Here is a 22166-nt window from a genome sequence, read left to right on the forward strand (position 1 = left end):
ATTATTCTAGGCCGGTAGTTCCTTTCATTTACTATTTTGAATATGTGATTCCACTCCTTTCTGGCTTGTAAGGTTTCCGCTGAGAAGTCCGATGATAATCTAATGGGTTTTCCATTATAAGTTACCGTTTTCTTCTCCCTGGCTGCCCTGAGAATTCTGTCTTTGTCGTTGATTTTTGATAATTTTAATACAGTGTATCTTGGTGAAGGCCTTTTTGGGCTGAGATAATTGGGTATTCTGTTGACTCCTTGAATTCCAAGCTTCAGCTCATTCCTTAGATTTGGGTAATTCTCGTCAGCCGTTTGTCTGAAAATGCTTTCTAGTCCCTGCTCCTTTTCCTCACCTTCGATAATGCCCATTATTCTTATGTTTCCTCTCCTGATGGTATCAGCTAGTTCTTGTATTTCTCTTTCATTATTTTTCATTTTTCAGTTTCTCTCTTCCTCCTTCTGATTTATTTCTAGATTTCTGTCTTCGATATCACTGATCCTTTCCTCCATTTGGTCGACTCTTATTTCCTAAGCTTGCTATTTCAGTTTTCAACTCTTGCAGTGTGTTTTTCTTATCCCCAGAAGATCTATTCTGTTCTCTTTGAGGGTTTCAATCTCCTCGCTCTGCTCATCTAGGTGTTTTTTCAATTCCTGAAATTGTCGATAAGACTTGTTTTGGAACTCACCGAGTGTTTTCAGAAGTACCATCCTGGATTCTCTGTCATTTAAGTCATATATTTCTATGTCTGTAAGCTTATTTTCTGGAGATATTTCTCTTTCTTTCTGAGATGGCTTGTCACCTTGGTTGTTCATAGTGTTTAATGGACTATTTCTCTGCCTGGGAATTAATAGAAATGTCTTCTGCTTTTTTTCTAGAAAGAAGATTTATTATATACAGGTCTCTCTTTAGCCTGCTGTAAAGAAGGAACTTTTCATTTGGTTTCCAGTAGGTGGCGTCTAATTCTCTTTTATCCCTGCTGTATATAAAGCCTTAATAATGCCTTTTTATTTTCTTGTAGATATTTAATCACGCTCACTACCCTCAGTTTCAGTCCCTGTCAGTGTTAGAAAACTAAACTTTGGGTGACAAGCAAATAATGCAAGATAAAGATGACGTTTTATATTATTGTACACTTGAAACTTACATAATCTTATTAACCAATGTCACCCAAATAAATTTAAATTTTGAAAAAAGCAATTAAAAAGAGAAGAGCCATGATACTTGAAGAAGAAAGAAGAAACTGGGAGGACTTATTCTATGATATCAAAACTAATACAATATAGTAATTAATATAGTGAGATATCGACACAAGAGTGATTGAAAAGACAGAGCAATATAGACAGCCAGAAATAGACCTATGCATACACAGACTTTTGATAAATGACAGATGGCACTGTGAAATAGCAGAGGGGAAGACTGTCTTTTCAATAAATGATTTGGGGATAATCATATATATCTAAGAACAAAATAAAACTGTTCTTCTACCTTATATCATAAAAAATCAATTCCAAGTAGATTATAAACCTAAATATGAATGTCAAAACTGAAAAGCTTTTAGAATAACTTCATGACCTCAGGATGAGGAAGAATATGTTAAATTGGATACAAAAAGTGCTAAGGATTGATAAATTCAATTACATTAGTCTTTAAGATCAGGGGTGAGAGAGAAGATAATGAACTAGATCAGAAATGACAGCAAAGTAAAAGGTTAGAGGGGCACACCCAAATGGACTGAAATGCCACAAAGCTGGAAAAGAAATGGTCTGAAATGGCAATGGGGATGTAGAAATAGGTAGGCAGGTAGGTAGGTAGGTTAGGTAAGTTAGGTAGGATAGGTAGAGTATGTAGGGTAGGCAGGTAGGTAGGTAGGTAGGTAGGTAAGGTAGGTTATGCAGGTAAGTAGATAGATAGATAGATAGATAGACAGACAGACAGATAGATAGACAGACAGACAAGTGGAGCCTATTCTCATTACTTGTGGTAGTTATATTCTATAAAGTTGCCACAAACCCTGAATTAGTGAATACTGAAACACTGATCCTAAGAGAAATCCAGGATTAGGTTCCTGTGAGCATGTAGTCAAATTTTCATCAACCAATCAATACATAACCTTGTTTGAGTATTTCTGTTTAAAGATACCTTATTTAATATACTCACAACAACAGCAGTATCACTCATGCCTGAATGAAGCTTATCTAACATATATTTTCTCTGCAAAGTACATCACAGCCTTCTTGCACTTAAGAACATTAGACAGCACCTCACTACACTTGGGAGACTATTTTAAAAGGTAAAATCACCAACAAAAGGCACAACAATGTGAAAAATATTGCACTAAATAGACCATAAAAAAAGACACTTGTTTATGGTATGAGAGATGAAACAGGAAGGCAAAAGAGTTGCCTTGTTTGACCTCAACCAGGAACATGCTCTTAGGTGCTTCAAATTTTTCACCAGTCTGTGCATGTCCTCAAAGACCCTGAAAGCATTATGAGTATTGATTTGTGGATTACAAATACACTTTAGTGAGTAGGTGAATTCATAAATATGGAATCCTTGACTGAGGATCGAATGAATGCGTATGTTCTCTGAGAAACACCCTTGAAGCTCTGAATGGAATGGGCAAGAGGGTGCCTGGCGGGGCTTGCATTTTGAGGAATACCCAAGGATAACAGAGATGAAAGGAATATAATTTGGAGTTAACTAACCCCAACATTCCAAATGAGTCTAGTAAAAAGTTCTTTTGGAAATTTTTATGCTTTCACATATTTGTCTGCCATAACATCATAGGACACTGATTAGGTCTGAATATGAGAATATATCCAATATGCTCAAACACTGTGTCACGGACTGTTACTTCCTTAGGATAATTCCTAGAAATAAATGTGGGCTAATATTTAGCCACAAATAAGGTTGTTTATAATAGGGCATGGTCTGTAATGGTGGGTGGAGAAGACCATCAATAGGAAACTTGTTGAATTATGCTCTATCTGTAAAATAGATATTGTTATAAAAGTAGTATCTTTGAAATATCTCCTGATTTGTTACCAGTTTCTACCCCTACTTCCACCCTCCCCCATCCAAACCTGAAAGAGAGGTAGGAGAAGATAGAATCTTATAATAAGATTGGTATAAAATTAGGCATTGTCAAAAAATAAAGTATTACTTTAGCTGCCATTTAAAAATCATGCTAGCCACCAGCTCACAGAAATCATCCTGTAGTGAAGAAGACATCAGCCCTCTATTAAAACTTCTCCTTAAAACTAGAATTGGGAAGAACTTGCTGGATTGTGAGGAAGGGAAATGAGATAAAGCTGAGAGGCAGACAGGACTTACATCATATAAGACTTTGTAAACAACAGTAAAGAATTCTGATTTTATTACAATTGCAATTAGTGTCAAAGGTGTTATGTAAAGAAATGACCTAATTTATATTTTCTCAAAATTCACTCTGATATGATGCAGAGAAATGATTGTGAGGAGGTAAAAGAAAATGTAGAGAGACAAGTACTATACTATTGCTTTAGTCCTGATGAGGAATGATGATGAGTTGGACTAGGGTGAGTAGAACAGCAACGGAGAGAAAGGGTTAGATTTAAGACACATTTTAGAAAAGGTAATTCTTTAAAATTCTAAAATTGATTGTATTACAGAGGTGATACTAAGATTTTCCCCCTCATTCCATTTCCCAAGTTCTTAAAAATGTTCTTACATTTGAAATAAAAATATTTACTTTAAAATAAATGAACTCTAAAATAAACAAATAAGATACTTCTAAGAAGACTCATGCCTAATATTTGCAGAGTCTAGGACAAGAGGATAAATGAAAGCTTATATCATATCTCTAAAAATTTGAAATTTATAAAATAATCTATTAAAGAAAATGTTTAATCCATATAACTTGACAAAACAAAAAATGTGTAGAAAGCTATGATTTTTATATGACTACAAGTTGATAAAATATCAAAGAATATTGAATTTAAGAATTATTACACATGTCTGGATATAACAATGAATAATAAAAAAAAGACATACATAATTCATAAATTATAATATATTCCATAAAATTTTTCTTACCTTAACTTCATCAAAATCAGTTACATTGTTATGAATAAGCTTTCCTCATAATTTGTATTATATTGCCAGTAATGATCTAAAGGATTAAAAATAAAATATAATTTATTCAAAGTATATAAATTTGAAGCTCTTGCCATGAAAAAATATATATTTAATGTGAAAAATCAAAGATTAAAATTTTTTGTATGTTTTCAATTATCTTCTTTCTAAACTGCTTTACATTATCTATAAAGTTAAAAGCAATATATAAATTATAATTAACAAATACCAAGTTTTAAGTAAAATTATTATAATAAAGTTGAAACTCATATACTCTTTTAAAAAACTAATTAAATGCTATTGTATATTTTTACAAAAATAGAACTATGCACAATTCTAAGGTTCAAGGCTCATCTATTGCCTATGTCAACAATTGACATCAGATACTCCATCTTCATATATAAAATTTAAGAGTAACATGAGTTGTTGAATATGGCAAAATATTCATCAGCTGCCATGGACCACTGTTAAAAATATCACTCTACTTTCTGAGTAAAACAACAAATTGAAATACAAAGAGAAACAAGAAAATAGAGAGTTAGCAGTACTGGGAAATGACAGTTCATTACTGGAAGAATCTATTGCATTTATGCTAAGTCAATTAATTTGTCTTTTCAGTCACCTAAGAACTTCTGCCACTCAATTCCCCCCCATACTTCAAAGCAATATCCATAACCAACATCAACAGCCCATAACCTTCATGACATTCAGACATAATCACCTTTTGTTTCAAGGAGATAGGGCAAGTGATGGAGAGAAGTGTATCTGGAACCTGAATGGTGTTAATCATTAAATATTTAGATTACAAATTATGGTCTGCCAGTGCTGAGTGCTAGATACCAAATGACACATTTTTTTTTAGCGTTTGTGATGTATGGATCCTCTAAGTACAAGATCCAGCATAGGGGCCCCTCTCTCCCAGGTCTTAAGGTAGCACTCTAAGGGTCTATGGAAATCTAATGAAAAAAAAAAAAACAATTAATTCAAGCAAGTTAATCATAACAGCTTTTTAAAAAAGGCATATAATGAGAAGTCAAGAGTCCTTGACAGAAGTAAAGACAGCTGCAGCAGGGTGAGGAAAAACAGAAAACCTTTCTTCACCAAGGTTCTGGTATAGTCTATCAACTATAACATAGGTGGCTGGGACGCTGAGTTATGATAATATTTATATTTTTCAAGATGCGCCTCAATCTTGATTTTCCCTAAATTGGTATGGGCTCAAAAAATCACCAGATGTTTTCAGTTTACACTTACCACGGTATATCAGATTGAAAACAAAATGTGGTTTATAACTAAAAATAAAGTATATAATGAGAGAGAAAATATTGAGGCTGCAAGGGCTCTGGAGAAATGGGAGAAATAAGAGACTTAGTTCTTTCTTTAGGTACTTTTATCAACTACTTTGCCTACTGTCCAAGGCTATTAGCCTATAAACTAACTTTTGTAATTAAAACAGTGAATTTTACCTGAGGTAAACAAAACCCTACTCTTTGCTTAATTTTATCACCGATAAGTACAATACAGGATTATACCAAATATCCCCTTAAAAATTAAAAAATGACTCTGGTTTCACTATTTCTTAATTTCTCACACTCATTTCAGATTTTCTTTGGTTAACCTAGATTATATACTTCTATTAAGGGAAATTCTAAAAAACAATAATAACTACCACTTACTGAATATTGACTATGTGCTATCATTAAGCTTCAAACTAATCCTGCCAGATAGATTACAATATATTCACCTTATTAAAAAAAAAGAAATCAAAAGCTCAAAGAGAAGCTCAAGGTGAACCAGCGAGGTAATATGGGAGAATCTAGGTTCAGAGTCAGTTCTGTCCAACTGAGGCTGCCTCTCAAAATCTTCACCAACATCACAGACAACTAAAATGATTTCTTAGTATCCACCAACCCAGTGGCCACTGCTAGTGTTTGACAGTATTTTATGTGTGGAAAAGATATTTAATGTTTTTCAATATGCCCTGCAGTCTTCCAAATTTGCAGCTCTCTATACTTCAAGTACAAACAGGTAAGTAAGTAATAGGGCTACCACTAAAAGGTAACTGGGTTAGGAAGAAGGTCCTGAACTACTTTGACCACATCTGCTCTTCAAGTTCTTACAGAAAAGACTGGCTTCCACCTATGCAGTGCACACTGGTTCCACCCTTCCACCTCTCCACCCAGCCTAGCGAAGGTCTACAGAACACAGATATACAATTCCAATGTTGTTGACAGCTGAGAATTTTGAGTTTTTATTAGTTAGTTTAGTGTATTGGGTAAGGAAACAATTGATTTGCATGGCTTTGTTCTAAAAGTTGGAGCTCTATCATTGAATCCTTGGGTTAAGAAATATTTCAAAATGTCACTAGCCTATCCAAAAGTGATGCCAAAGATATCTTCAAGCACACTTGATATTCTACATCCTTCTTTCTCAAATCCTTCAAACATTCTCATTAAAAATAAATATTTCTTATATTTAATCTAAATCTCACTTTTTCAGTCTTTGTAACAATGCTGAATAGCCCCCTTCTTGTATTCAATACAGAAGAAGGCTGTTCAGTCCCCACTTTTATTTAGGCAGCTCAGCTGTAAATTTCAAAGTGGTTGATAAAAACCTTACATAATCATCCATAATTTCCCAGGGAATTTAGGGTTAATTTTAAAATTATTTTTATTAATCTCATAAATTATAGCAAAATCAAAGATAAAACTCATCTCTTAAATGATAGTAAATTCTCTCAGAATAATCGCTAATGTTTACTAACAATTTTACAGAAATAATTAATTCAAATGTCTGATTTTGGCAAAGTAACTTTTTAAGCACATATATGCATTTTATGTATACATAAAATACGTTTTAAGTACATATGTATGTGATTATATATGTGTGTACAAATATATGCCAGAAAATGCCACAGATTTTCAAAATGCACTCTTGTTATTATCTCTACGAGAGGACTAACAGTGACATTTGAACATATCTTTTAAACAGCTCCATCTAATATCACTGCTGTTTAAATTTCTGACTCCTCCCTTCTGGCTCTTCAGTGGCCTCAGATCCTACTGGATTCCAGAGCTCAGTCCTCTGTGTGATAATTTCAACTTCAGAGAGCAGCTTCTGAAATGTAGATTGGTGGATAAATAAGCCAAGAAGGGAGAGGGAATGTTGTGACTTAGAGAAGCAGCAAACATGTCATCTTTAGACAGAGAAATAAACTTAGAAAAATAATCATGGAAATGAAGAGAGAAAACATGTAGAAGATGAAAATTACAGCAATACAGCTAGAAATTTCCAACAGGTAAGAAATTGGGAAACAAACCTCTAAAATGCTAAAGAAAAATCCTGCAAATGTTTTTCAAATGTTTCTGTCATGTTAAAATAATCCAGCTTTAAAATATGTGATTATTAAAAATTAGAACTGTCGTGTTTTCAGGCCTTATTACACCAAATGTCTTCTTGCTATGTGGTCTGTAAAACAGCCCTATAGCTTTAGAATGCACCATAGTAAGAAAATTATCAGGAAAAAAAAAAAAACCCCACCAAATGCTAGTAATGGCACAATAGGGTTTTACTTACTTTTTATCTGTTTGTAAATAAACTTAAAAATCTGGTATACTTATTTTCATTGGCAGAGTTTAGCACTCCTTTCTTGATACATTTAATGTGTTGTTATTTTTAAGAATTAAAAACCTCAACAACCCTATTATGACAAGCTTAATAATGAACCTTCATAGAAAATCAAAGCCAATTCAGACAATCTGTGTTGGCCTGATTTTAAAAATAACTATTAGACTGGGAGATTAAATGTATACATTTTCCACTAATACTTCGTATGTACTCAGTTGTCAGAAGGAAAAACAGACCATCTCTCCAGCAGATAAAATCAAAGTACTTGTAATAAAAGAATAAGTGAATCGAGTACTATCCCCAAATCTCGAAAGACAGCACATATTTCTGCAATAAATAGATGTGAAAATTTTTTGCAGGGGAATGGGTGACTAGTTGAATAGGGAAAAGATATTTAATGCATAATATAGAATAACCAGGCCAATTACACTTTCTAATAAAGTAATAAGAAAATACGCATTTGTTTCTTGATGCTTCTTGTGGTTACTTAATATAGTACATTGTTCTTAGGGAAAGCTCTAAGATGTGACTTTACAGAGAATCTAGTTCTGTTTGTTTTCATGGAGCACAAATAATTTAATTGATTTGTTAACGAAATGATCAAATTAACTAGAAATATTACTTTGTATATGGTTTAGAAAGTAGAAGTCTTATTCCATAGTTAGTCTGCAACTAACTATGCAACCATGAGAAAGTCAGTAGGTCTTAGTTGCCAGTGACTTAGTTGTCTACTCCAGATAATATTAAAATATCATTCCTATCTAGAGTACAGAACTGTTCTAGAGATCAAGTAAGATAGCCCACCTTGTCAGCACTTAAATTCCTGAGCGAATTAATGAATGGGATAATACTTTAAAAATCATTAAGCCCTAAACAAGTATGAAGTGTTATTCGTATCAACACAGCTGTCGAATCTGTATTCCTGGAGGTTTAAGGAAAAAGAGAATTCCACTGGGGAGATGCTTGCAGTGTATTCCTGCCCTATTCTGGGACCCTCGTATACATAAGAAGGGAATGGGGTGTGCAAAATTTCATTTTGTGCAAGACCACGGACTCCCTGAAATTACATAAGGATTTTTTTAATATAAAAGAAAGTGTTCTACTCACCTGCTGTTAATATTAAGAGCAAGAAATACAGAAATTTCTTCAAGAAATATAAAACTGGAAGCAGGAAAAATAGTGAAAAGAGTATGGAACTCTGAGAGCCAAGAGACTTGGGCTCTGGTTCCTGTTCTGCCAGTAATTAACTGCAAAGCTGCAACATCTGTCAAGTGAGAGGGTATATTCGAATACCTCTAGTCTCTTCTAGGTCAAAACACCATAGCACCAAATGAAATATAACAGATAATCTAAAATATGCTTTAGTTTTTCTGGGTTATGGACAATTAAGGGAAAGGGGGAAACAGAAGAGAATGAGACCGGCAGAAAAGACGACGACGGTGAGAGGTAAAGTAAAAACGCAGAGATACCAAAGGACAGACGCACATCAACTCTACCCCTAACATTACCCCCACCAAAAAAAAAAGAGTCGTTTGAATAGAGACATAGAAAAAGACATACACTAACAAAAAACATTCAGATACAGAAATATATATGCATATGAAGACTTTGGTGGAGTATAATGCTCTTATTTTGTTCATCTTGAAACTTTTAAACACAAAACTACCAAAAAATGTGTAATGTAATGTACTTTTACATGAAAAGGCATAAATGGAGCCAGTTCAAGGCATGTGCCTCATGAGCTAGACATAATCAAGCTGAAGGTTTGAAGACTACCAACATATGCCATATGTTAATCGTATTTTGGGGCAAAATCTCACTTGGTAATTTCAGATCTCACTTCCCTCATTTCCAACAGAAAGAGCCAAAGATGAACTTTCCTAAAATAGAAATGTATCCCAAAAACTTTTTGTGAATCAAGGCTTAGCATTATTTTGCCCCCAGATAGGCAGGATTTAAATATTTTAACTTAATAATTACAAATTATGTAAAGTGTAAATCCCACCTTGCCATTAAAAAGTCCATATTGGGGATTTCCTGTTACTATTCTCTGTACTGTGTAGTAGAGGGCACTGGACAATGTATCTCCAGTACTCTCCTTTGATTCCCTCCCAGATGAAGCCCATCTAATCTTCTGGCTTTTCTGAGCTTCAAGCCTCAATAGGACTGTATAGACTAGGGAGTTAATTTGTACTTTGCTACTAATCAGCTCAGGGTAGAGGGGTCTCTACGAAGAGGCAGACCAGCTGTTGCAGGGTGGTGAGTGAATCCCATTTACTCAGCCCAAACAACCCAAAATGGGCAACACAAGGGTTCCTGATGTTTATTCCCATCTCTATTACCAATCTAATAAGAACTCCGCAAAATTGTATGTACTTCCACATCTGTTAAGAGAAAATTTATTCAGACCCATCTTTGTAGGAGTCATAGGAAGCTTTTCTTTCTTGTAGACAATAAGAGCTGGGAAGGTAAAAAAGCACAAGATTTTGCTAATTTTGTTTGGCTTTTAGCTAAGCTCTTGAATCTTTCTGTACTTTGGTTTCCATCTATGAAATGGAAAAAAAAAAATCCCACCTTGTTCCAGCAAATTTGATATTGGAGAAATAAATGGTGCAGCAGACAGGAAAGCACTTACAGCTCTCTGGACGTTGGAGGTTAGATCAATTCAGTCCAAATGACTGAAACATTAAACAAGGATAATAACACTAACAAGCACTTGAATTTACAGGGTTTAACAGGTTATAGGATGTTTTAAATATATTATTTCATTGACCCTTACACTAAGGTGTAAAATAGGGAGACCATTTTTAAAATTTCATTTGAAGGATGAAGAAATTGAGGCTCAGAGAAGGGGACTGACTTGCCCAAAACCAGTTAGCAGCAGGACATGTCTCCTGACAGGAAGTCTAGTGTTCATTCTAGCCTACCAACCTATATATGTAATTATTGCCTATTCTCCTTTCATTCCTTTCTTCTTCCAAGTGAAGCATGCTTGGTAGAAGGTCTCTAATAAACAATCAAAGCTTTCTAGTTCTCATGTATAGTTCTACTGACTGTCATAAAGAGCTTAAACCTGTCTTGACATTCTCCTTTGGCAAAAGCTAATAACTCTATCTAGGTCTGTTGAACCTCTGAATCATCCAAGCCCTAAACCTTCATTTCAAATACCATTGTTTTTAAATTTTGCTATTTCTACTTATCACCATATCACGTCTGAGCCACAGATCAGTTCCCCGGGTCTTTCTTTATAAAACATGCCTTCTTTATCAACGGTTTCTATTCATCTTTAGTACTTTTATGGTGTTCTTCACTGTGGTATCTATTGTTAAAACCACATCAGACGTAACAGGTATTCTTAAGGTGATTACTTTCCAATAAGAATCTGCTAAGCCTTTGAACCCAGAAAGAATGTGAGAGCAGGCCAGGGTAATTTCAAACAGCAAATAAAAGTTTGTTCTCTTTCATTCCTATTGCTCATCTTCCTTTATCCATGTTATTTATGTTGTTTTCCTCCAATTCCTAAAGAATAAACCAAAATAAGGGGTATTTTTTCCTTTGCCCTCTTTCAGAGTGTCCTCTTTGGGCCAGAAATCTCAGCACTTAGAATGGTGGGAGATTATCGTGCCTGTTGTGTTTCCTTTTATGAATAATTCCACTGAATACCTAACCACCCTAAGCCATGCTGGGCCATAGGACCAGGGCCCCCTTCTCCTCTAAAAGTCAGAAGAAGAGACCCAGAGGGAGGAAGAATTGGAGAGTACTTTCTAAATAAAGTTAATTCTGAGTAATAGCTCACTAGACACCGGCTACCTTGCCTTGATCTCCAGAATTTGAGCAATGTACTCAGAAACTGTCTGTACAGAATATGACTTCAGCCTCAGAGAGTGGAAGAAGTACAAAGAGGAGGAGGAGTCATATGCTATTCCATAGCAAGAATGATTCTAGCCCCCAGACTAAAGGCTATAGACTAATTCTGGGCAGCGGAGCTGACAAAATTTTATTCCATGCACGTACACTTAATACATATTATGTGCTCTATGCTGGGGCTGAGGGACAAATTTAGTCACATGATCTCATTTAATCCTCACAACAACTCAAATAGACATTGTTTATCCCCATCTACAGATAAGAAAACTGAGCAGAAAGGGTAACTGATTTACATCAAAGTCAGAGAGACACCAAGTAGTGATGCCCCAACTGAAACTCAACTCCAAATGGTACTTCTGGCCTTCACAGCACACACACACACACACACAAGACAGGTAATGGATAGAAATGTATATTTGGGCTATCTTATACAGTTAAAAGAACGCTATCACATTTCCTTACTCATTAGCTCAAAAAATTATGCTGAAGGGAAAAAAAAAAAAAAAAAGAAAGCACCTGAGATGAGAGGAAGGCAAGGATATAGAGAGATCCTCTAGATACCTCTCAGGGACACTGTTACACCTATAGAACTGTCCAGGTTGTTAAAAAGTTGCATTAATGTTCTGGGTTGTGTTTAATTTTTTTAGGATTTCAAGAGCATACTCAAGTCGTTCATGCATTTCCATCAAGCACAAAGAAAGATCAAGGAAGATTAAACTCTACTAATTACTCTCTGGAAACCTCAGAGCAAAGCCACTTCCCAAGAACTGATGGTCAAACTATCCACCCATAATACAAGTAAGCTTAGAAAAGCTTTCTTACAACCCTGACAAAATGGAACCTTCCTTAAACCATCCAGCATCTAATAAAACCAATGCAAATAGCAACAACTCTGCATTTTTCTACTTTGAGTCCTGTCGACCCTCTCCTCTAGCCTTGCTCCCATTACTCATAGCCTATACTGTAATCTTAATTGTGGGCCTTTTCGGAAACCTCTCTCTCATCATTATCATCTTCAAGAAACACAGAGAAACTCAGAATGTCACCAACATACTGATTGCCAATCTCTCTCTCTCTGACATCTTGGTATGTGTCATGTGCATCCCTTTTACTGTCATCTACACTCTGATGGACCACTGGATATTTGGAGATATCATGTGCAAACTCACTTCCTATGTGCAGAGTGTCTTCATTTCTGTATCCATATTCTCACTTGTGTTAATTGCTGTTGAAAGATATCAGCTGATTGTGAATCCCCGCGGCTGGAAGCCCAATGTGTCTCATGCCTACTGGGGTATCACAACAATTTGGCTATTTTCCTTTTTGATGTCGATTCCTTTTTTCCTGTCCTACCACCTCACTGATGAGCCCTTCCACAATCTCTCTCTCCCCACTGACTTCTACACCCACCGGGTAGCCTGTGTAGAGAACTGGCCCTCCAAAATGAACCAGCTCCTCTTTACTACCTCCATGTTTATGCTCCAGTATTGTGTCCCTCTGGGTTTCATCCTCATCTGCTACCTGAAGATTGTTATCTGCCTCCACAGGAGAAATGGAAAGGTGGACAGGAAAAGAGAAAGTAAAAGCCGGTTCAGTGAGAACAAGAGGATTAACACTATGTTGATCTCCATTGTAGTGACTTTTGGAGCCTGCTGGTTGCCCTTGAATATCTTCAATGTCATCTTTGACTGGTATCACGAGGTGCTGATGAGCTGCCACCATGACCTGGTATTTGTAGTCTGCCACTTGATTGCTATGGTTTCTACATGTATAAACCCTCTCTTTTATGGCTTTCTCAACAAAAATTTCCAGAAGGACCTGGTGGTGCTTATTCATCACTGCTGGTGCTTTACACCTCGGGAAAGATATGAAAATATTGCCATCTCCACTATGCACACAGATGAATCCAAAGGATCATTAAGACTGGCTCCTACGTCAACAGGTATATAAAAATTGTTGATACTTAATACTAAAGCCCTTCTTGAATGGGAGATAGAGAGGTAATGGCTGGGGATAGGGCAAGATGCATAAAGGAGAAGCCTGAACCATAAAAAGAGCAAATTTATGCTACCAGTTTTGCTGAAGGACAGACCTGTCTGTGTCATATTGCTCACATACACATACACACACACACCACTCTTTTTTTTAATTTGGAGAATAACTCAAACAACCTAGTTGCCATTGTTTATGGCAAAGAATGACAGTGAGAAAGCAAGTGAAACAAGCAGTATTGACGGCTGGGGAACAAAGTTGAATATATTCTATATTCAACAGAATATCCATAAAAGTTATTACTAATGATACACCTAGTAAAAATAATGCTATACCACCTCCTTAGTGTTGAAGCAATTTCACTTGCAGATATGGAAATTGTAACTTTTAACCATGTAATTATTCAATTAATTAACAAAGTCAGATAGCCCCCATCATAATTTCTTAATTAGCTAAGAAAGTAAGTTTGTATTAGAAGTTAAACGAATAGTTTTAACTTAATATTTAAACTAAGTATTATAATTACTTCCAATGCTTGAATCAGATTCTCTAGTTTTCGATAACAGCACATTTTCTCCACTAACAATGCTATTAGCACCACTAGAACTAGCCACAAAATCTTTTACACTCCAATTATACTAGAAATCACATTAACTAACTTATTAATGGCCAATATAGATAGAGCTTTCATTGCAAGATGGCTTTTTATCCTTAATTCTTTATGTATATTAAATAGAGGTAATTATGATTCTATCATTGGGTCTGAGGGGCATCATTAGTAGCACTTTTATATTTAGCTCCAGATTTTTTAGAACCACTCTTAAATCTTATGACTTAAACATTTAAAAAATATCCTTCATCCCCAGAGTCACTTACATGGGAGAATCAGCTAGATTGTTTTCAAAAAGAATACTAAGCTACTGTTCAAATAGCCATTAGCTTGTGACTTCTACTAAATCATAATCAGCTTAATCTCTTCCAATAAATACCCCTTATACTATTAAATTTGAGCTGCAGCTTAATGGTATGTTTAAAATGTAACTGTATTTTCTTCTACCTTTTGAATAAAAGTAACATTTTTCTGAATAGCTGTGATTTTTCTATTGTGTTTTTTCCTTATGCAGTAGACTTCATATTTACCCCTCCTCAAAGATCTCTTTCTCTCTCTCCACCCGCTCTCTTTCTGTCCCCTTCCTTCTTCCCTCCCTCTCTCTACCTTTTCTTTCTCTTTGGGATTTCTATTCTTTCTGTTATATCATTTTGGGTAAAATGAACAACAAAAGCACTGCAATAAAATGCAGTGCAATAAAAAGCACCAAAATGCAATAAAATGTAATAGTCTCACAATATTAGCCACAAATAAAAATTCTTATCTAAAAACTAGTTTCAAATGGTGTCAGCTTAGAATCCTAAAGGTACAGGACTGTAGCCCCTTAACCCAGAAAGAAGTCAACTCTCCATAACCTTTCTATCTCTTCTGACAGATGGAGACTAGTCTTATAATTAAGACCAATGCAATATTTTACTCACTTGATAAAGATATATTGATTCTAGTTTCTGTTACTGAAACGATTCTGACCAAGCCACTGAAAGCAGGGAAAGACGTCTGATACCACTCACTCTCCTCACCCCCACATATACACGCAGGCTCCTCTAACCCTGGTCCCCACCCTGAACATTCAGAAGAGATCTCCAATCTATGATTAAATATTATGGTGTTCTTTCTGGCACCATAATAAGAGCTATTTCCTTCTCCTGTAAAACTGTTTTATCGTTTCATCTAAACTTTCCTTGAGCTTTAGTGAAACAAAAGTCACTAATGATATAACTATATCAATAATTGTCTTTTTATGTTTATTTTTACCTCAAAAAGTAGTGAATTAAATGTACTTTTTAAGGAATGTCTTTACCCTTAAGAGGTTTACATACTGACAGGTAGCAGAGCACAGGTTTATAATTAGTTACTTAAGAAAGTATAATGCAAATATTAACCAGGTGTTGTGGGGACCCACTGACAGTAAAACTCATTTTTGAGAGGAAACAAGAAAAGATTTCAAGAAAGTCAATCTTATTTCCTGTTTTTGCAATATCTGCGGGTGGTCCACATCAATATGATCTACTGTTAAGCCATTTGCTGAATGAAATAAGGCCTCGTTTTCTCACTTGCCTCTCCCCAATTGCCAGATGGGCTTGTATTTTCCCTTTTAGGAATCTGAGATTAGAACTTCATGATGTAGCCCTAGAATCACAGTTTCCTCTAGTCAGTGTTTCAAAAACCTGTTCCTCGATCCCCCAATCTCAAATCATTTTGGATTGAGAGAAATGTCTCTTATCTTTAAGTTTCCAGAAAAGAGGACTATTAGTGGGATAAGTAAATATTTATGCCCTCAAAAAATTAGTACAGGTTAGGGGGAGGGGAGGCAACCTGCCCCATGGGTTAAAAAAAAAAAATTAGTACCTTAACTATTCTGAATGTGTCTGTCCAGTGACCAGAGCTGAATGAGAAAATACTAAAAGCATCCTTGCAACAAGTCCCTTAAGTTTTTTCTCTGCTTACTTCTAAAGATCCTCCAGGAGTAAAGCCCAGACAATTTCTAACAGAATCAACAACATAATAAATGATTCAAAATAAAGGATACCCAAATGTGGTTTAAATGTGTATGGTTCACATTTTTCTTCAATGAAAAATGTGATGTTCGGAAAAAGATATAATAAGTTGACAAAGTAACATGCATCAGGCTTCAACTAAAAGAAGCTGCTCCCTACCCTGCGCTGAGCATGAACAAGATAGTTCATCAGCCCAATGAAAGGAGTCAATCTCTCTTCCTGTAAGCTTTGTTTTTTGTAGAATAATAAATCAAGAAAAATATATTAAGTTCTTACTGTGTACTTAGCACTGTATTCAGTATAGAAAAAGTTACTTTAAAGAGTTAATGATGTAGTTGAGACTTTAAAGAATTTATAATATATTTGTATGTCAACTATAATTTAAAAAATAAATGTATATTTTAAAAAATTTTTAAAGAATTTACAAGACACCAAAGAGATAATTCAATGTCTCGGTTTTGAAAGCTTTCCTTCTGGCTAGTTTGAAAACTGTCTAAAAGAAAGTTGAGAGTAACTGAAGGCAGAGTTAACATCAAAGGAGGACTCATCTTTATACCCGTTAAGTGAGAATACACTGGGGAAAAGAAAAGGATATATACTAGATGAGGGAGAGGGGAGTATTTCAAGATTGATATACCAATTTCTTTCCTCCCTGAAGTCACCTATGCAATACATATGCTCAGGCAATAAACTGGAGAAAGATGACGAATATTTCCAGTGGGCTAAGGAAGGCAAAGCAAGTCTCTTCCCATATTTCTGTGTCTACATCAAACTCCTTGTTGAAGCTGGGATAGTGTTTCCCCTGCAGCGGAAGTAAAAGGATGTATCATGCTAGGGACAGGAACACATGCATTGACTATTTCCTGCTATTTTCTATTTTAGGTATATAAATCTGTTCTTCTAGACTGTGAACTTTCAGAGACCATGACCTACATCTTTATTCCTTCTATATCAGCCCCTCACTGCCCCCTTAGACTATTTAAGACAAGATTAGGCAAGAAAAAAGCATTTAACACATAGATTTTAAAAAATTATTTCTTAAAAAACAAGCTAGGCAGTAATTACTTACTGAATGTCTGAATATTTTCAAACCTGTTTTATTAATTACCCAATGAAAGTATAAAGACACAATCCTAATTACACAACGATTATAGTAATGTCAATAAGCTGCCAAATCTTGGGTCCTTTGGGTCTCAGTATAAATGTTTCTTAACCACCTCTGCTCTCCCAAGGTTGTTAGGACTCCCTAGTCACTGCTATCATAGTACCTCGTTTATACCTATCACATAAAACCATGTATGCCTGCTCCACAAGACATAAGCTCTTTGAAGGCAGGAACTGGGTCTTATTCACTGTAGTGGCTCCAGTGCCAAGTATGGCATCTGGCACAAAGTCGGGGCTCAATTATTATCTGCAAACTGTAGATGTAGAATAAATCTGGGGATAACAAATCTTTGCTTGGAAGTGGCATATGGACCTGAAGAGTAAATGGGGCCTGAAATCTCAGGACTTAGTACCTGAAGAAGCAGAACACCAAATTCCATTTGAAATCTAAAAGCCAGTGCTTAGGAAATCTACAGTAGCAGGAAGACAAATATAAAACACACCTTGGTTCCAGGGAAGGCTTAATGACAAAGTGTACTTTTATGGTTCAAACGTTATTTGCCAATAACAGCTGTGCTAATAAGAGTCAGCTAAATGGGCCAGTCCTGGGAATGGAAGAAAATGCTCTTTTAACTTCCAATTAACTAAATTGACAGGTTTTTTGGAGCAAATAGCTTTTAGAAATAAAAAAGCCAGTCTTCCAGGGCAACCAGCCTCCAGGAGAGTGGGCCCCTTTATGACTCTATTAGAGGAAAAACCAGACTCTATAAAAAGGCCAAGGCATGGAAGAACTTTGTCTTTTTCAGTGAACCAAATTCTTCTCCACTAAGGGAGAAGAATCCTTCTCCACTAAGGGAGAACCTAAAAGCAAAAGTTGTTGAGCTATTGATTTGAAGGTAGTTTTCCTCATCCTGGGATCCTAGAAGATCTGCTTTTTTGACAGCAGCAGAAGTCCCTGACTCTTAGACACTGTTACTATACTGAGGTCTCCCGATAATTCAAGTTTTACACCTTTCTATTTCCTGCAATTTGAAAACAAAGACATATGTGTGTGTATGTACACACATTTGTGCATAGCACCTAAAAAAATGTCTGAAAGAAAATATTCCAGTGTTAACAGTGTTTATCCCAGGTGATTAGACTTTTGGGTGACCTATCTCTATTTCTTTCCTCTTTGTTCTATCTTGCTTCTAACTTCTCTTCCTCTTTCTTTTTGCCTATTTGCTTATGTATATTTTCTAAATATTCTTCTAGGAACATCTATTATTTGTAAAAATTTTTCAAATGGGTGAGAAAAAGACAAAAACTTAAAAAAAAAAAAAGAAGAAGAAGAAAACTAAGATCCAAAGTGCCTGCCTATGAGGCAGCTATGGTACAAGAAATCAAAAGACTTAGGTCTGTCTTAGAGTCTGGGCAAACTGATTATCCTTACTAAGCTTCCAATTCCTCATCTGTAAAATGTATCACTCATTCAATAAATATTTTAAACACTGACTATGTGACTGAATACAACAGTGAACAAGGTTGACATAATTCCCTTACCTCATGGAGTTTACAGTCTACTAGAGATGACACTTTTTTAAAAAGTAAATTGTGACAAGTGTCATAATAAAGAATACAATAGTACGAAGGCACTTAACAGAAGGAACTAATCTGTTTAGAGTAGAATAGGGACAAGAAGTAGAAAGGGAATGTTCCTGGAAAAAATAATTTTTAAACTGAAATCCAAAAGATGGTTAGGATTTAGTCACACAGAGATGAAGCTGGTTATGTTCTTTTTAATTCTGTAATTCTCTGTTCTAAGCTGTGTTACTGAATCACAGAGTCCAAAGAGTCATCTGTCACTCATCTTGTCCCTCCACTCATTAACTCACTTAATCCTAAAAATATTTTTGTAGGTGGATAACGTTACTCCAGTTTACAAATGAGGCAACTATTACTTAAGCACACAGTGATAAATCCTGACTATCCAGTTTAAAATCCCACCCTATTTCAACTGTCATTTCCTAGACATTTGTTAGACATTGGAGATAAAGAGAATAGTAAGTCTGGTTCTCTGCTCTTGAGGAATGTACTGTTTGAGGGAGGACTGTAAGTAATCTAGACAATATCAACATAAGTGTTTAGAAAGAGGCATAGTGGGACTATACCTTTTCATTAAAATCTAATTCCCTAGCTCCCAGGGGGTACCTGATTACTGACAAAGATTATACAAATTGGTAAATGTGCAAAGCTGTAGCTGAAACCCAGGGGGTACCTGATTACTGACAAAGATTATACAAATTGGTAAATGTGCAAAGCTGTAGCTGAAGTCCGGCATCTCTGACTGGCACTGACCAATAGCTCTGTCTGCTATACCATTGGACCCTGCCAGTCTGTTGAAAATCTTCTAGGGGAATGGGTGTCCAAATGGTACCCATTCATCTTACTACACAGAATAAGCATATTCTCAGCCACCCCAAACTGATCAGAAACTTCAGCAGTAGCATCACAGGCCCCTAGAAAGAGACAGGCATAAGCTAACTCACACTTGCTATAATCACGGAACACTTCAAGAAAATTTTCAGACAAAGCCCATCCTTACCCATGTAAACACTCTCTCTGATTTCAGGGAATTGGGAAAAGAAGTATAAAACCAGGATTTCAAAGTTAATTCTGGAAGAACTTCAGCTAAGGAGCTCTCAGAAACAGATGTTAAATCTAATTTTGGGGCATCTAGCTTGGTAGAATGAGTCTGGAACATGGCTTATAAGTTAATAATTCAGTGGAACCCAGACCTACAGTATTGTGTGGAGGGACCTCAATTCCTCCATAAGCAACTGGTAGGAAACAGCTCACAGTTCTCAGATGTTTACTTCATCCTTCTGAGAGGCCAAAAAGAGCAGCCACTTGCTCATTCGTTCAGTCCTACAATAAAATTGTCTCTGGTGTTGGTGGGACATGGACTGTCAAACAAGGTCCCTGGAAGCCAGGAACTTTCATCTCAACTCTTCCAAAGACTTATATATTGTAGCCCTAAGCATGATACTTAACCCCTCAGTGCCTCAGTTCCGCCATGTATAAAAAGGGATCTCTGTTGTCTTCCTTCCAGAAAGAGATGTAGAGATGATGTTGGAACAGCCTTCCTTATTTACCTCCATGCTCCAGAAGTTACCTGATGATACTGCTTTTAGATGAGGAGATATGAAAAAGAAAGTGGAAACACATTATCAAAGCATAGCGAGAAAAGCTCAGGTTTTGAGGCATCCAGCCCTGGGTTTGAATCTTGGCCCTACCATTTACACTGTGTGAACTGAGACAAACTTCTTTAACATCCCTAGCCCTAGAGTTATGTACTTAAGAAAGAGAATAAGTTCTGTCTTGCTGAACTGTTGTGAGAATTGAAAATAATGTATATACAATGCCTGGCCCAAGAAGGGACTAAAGAAATAGTAGCAATATTAAAATCTCTGACACCTATATAAGTCCTAATGAGGCTGCTATTCTATAAATTAACATGAGTCAGACCCAGATCAGAAAGTTGGGCTAAACATCTATAGATTACTCTAAATTCCTAAAGATGATGGGAGAAAAAAGGAAGATGATTTTGAGCTGCTTTCAACATCTTTCCTTAACCTTAACCATGTAGAAAAAGCCTCTCTACCGTCAATCAGCCACAGCCTTGCTATCACTCTGACAGAAAATCTCTGGTCATCCCATGGGAGGAACCTGGCTGTACAATCTGACTATAGAATACTGTATGGATGGGGCAGGGCACAGATTACTGAAGGAAGAGCTTGCAATTTTAAATAATTTTAAATAAATGTCACTGAGGTGACATTTGAGCACAGACTTAAAGGAGATAAGGAAGCAAGACATGCAGATGGCTGACAGAAGAGAGTCTAGGAAGAGGGTGGAGCAAATGCAAGAGCCCTGAGGCAGAAGTGGGCCTGGTGGATTCAAGGAAAGGCGAGGAGACTGAAGCACAGTGAATGAGGGGAGAATAATAAGAGGATGTGGTCTGAGAGCTAAGTGCCTTCACAATACGGTCTCTGAAGGATGGTCCTCATTTAGGTCTCAGTTCTCTTCTAAAAAAAATAGGCAGTATGATAATACTCAAGTACAGGGTACTTGAAAAGGTTAAATAAAAAGACAACACAGTGAACAAACTAATGGACTGGGCATCAGTAGACTTGGGTTCTAAGCCTAGGTCTAACACTAATTATACAGCCTTGGGCAAGTCACTTTACTTCCCCAAGCCTGTTTCCTTATCTGTAAAATGGAACCACCTGTGCTCATAAAGATTTTTTTAAATCTGAAAAATTATACACAAAGTATTCTTCAAAAAACAGTTGGAGCAACTGGATATACACATGCAAAAAAAAAAAACTTTGATTCATACCTCTTACAGTATAAAAACCCAAATGGATCACAGATCTAAATGTAAAAGTTTAAGTTATAAAACTTAGAGAAGAAAACTTAGGGGGATAAAACATTGTGATCTTGCATCAGACAAACATTTCTCAGATACAACATCAAAAGCACATATATCCCTTTAAAGAACAAAATGATAAACTGGACCTCATCAAAATGTAAAACTTCTCATGAAAGACTGATAAAAGAATGAAAAGACAAGCCAAACTGTGAGATAATATTTGCAAAGCATATATTTGATATGACTTGTGTCCAAAATATATAGAATCCTGAAAATTTAATAATAAAAAAAAAAAACCACAATTTTTTAAATGGGCAGAAAAATTGAACAGACATTTCACCAAAGAAGATATACAGATGGCAAATAAGTGTATGAAAAGATGTTCATGCTCATTAACCATTGGAGAAATCTAAATTAAAACCATAAGATACTAACTAGTACATGTCTG

The 22166-nt window shown here is 35.8% G+C and overlaps 2 protein-coding genes across 26 annotated transcripts in view; one reads left to right on the forward strand and one right to left on the reverse strand.

The window, feature by feature from the left end:
• The window catches only part of KLHL3 (kelch like family member 3), a 233262-nt gene that overhangs the window by 152320 nt on the left and 58776 nt on the right, over positions 1-22166 (reverse strand). For 23 of the 25 annotated variants that reach the window (XM_023531950.1, XM_023531951.1, XM_023531949.1 and 20 more), the window contains one exon: positions 4069-4144. In XM_023531950.1, the coding sequence (XP_023387718.1) occupies positions 4069-4079 (11 nt within the window). In that variant the 5' untranslated portion in view covers positions 4080-4144. Of the gene's footprint in view, positions 1-4068; positions 4145-20337; positions 20468-22166 lie in introns of all 25 variants that reach the window. The other 2 variants (XM_023531954.1, XM_023531960.1) reach the window with 1 other exon arrangement.
• LOC105293652 (neuropeptide Y receptor type 6-like) lies at positions 12436-13551 on the forward strand. Its single transcript, XM_023531963.1, has one exon. It carries the CDS (start codon positions 12436-12438, stop codon positions 13549-13551), a length of 1116 nt encoding a protein of 371 aa, XP_023387731.1.

This window comes from Pteropus vampyrus, unplaced genomic scaffold, assembly GCF_000151845.1.
Source record: "Pteropus vampyrus isolate Shadow unplaced genomic scaffold, Pvam_2.0 Scaffold74, whole genome shotgun sequence".
Classification (NCBI taxonomy): Eukaryota; Metazoa; Chordata; class Mammalia; order Chiroptera; family Pteropodidae; genus Pteropus; species Pteropus vampyrus.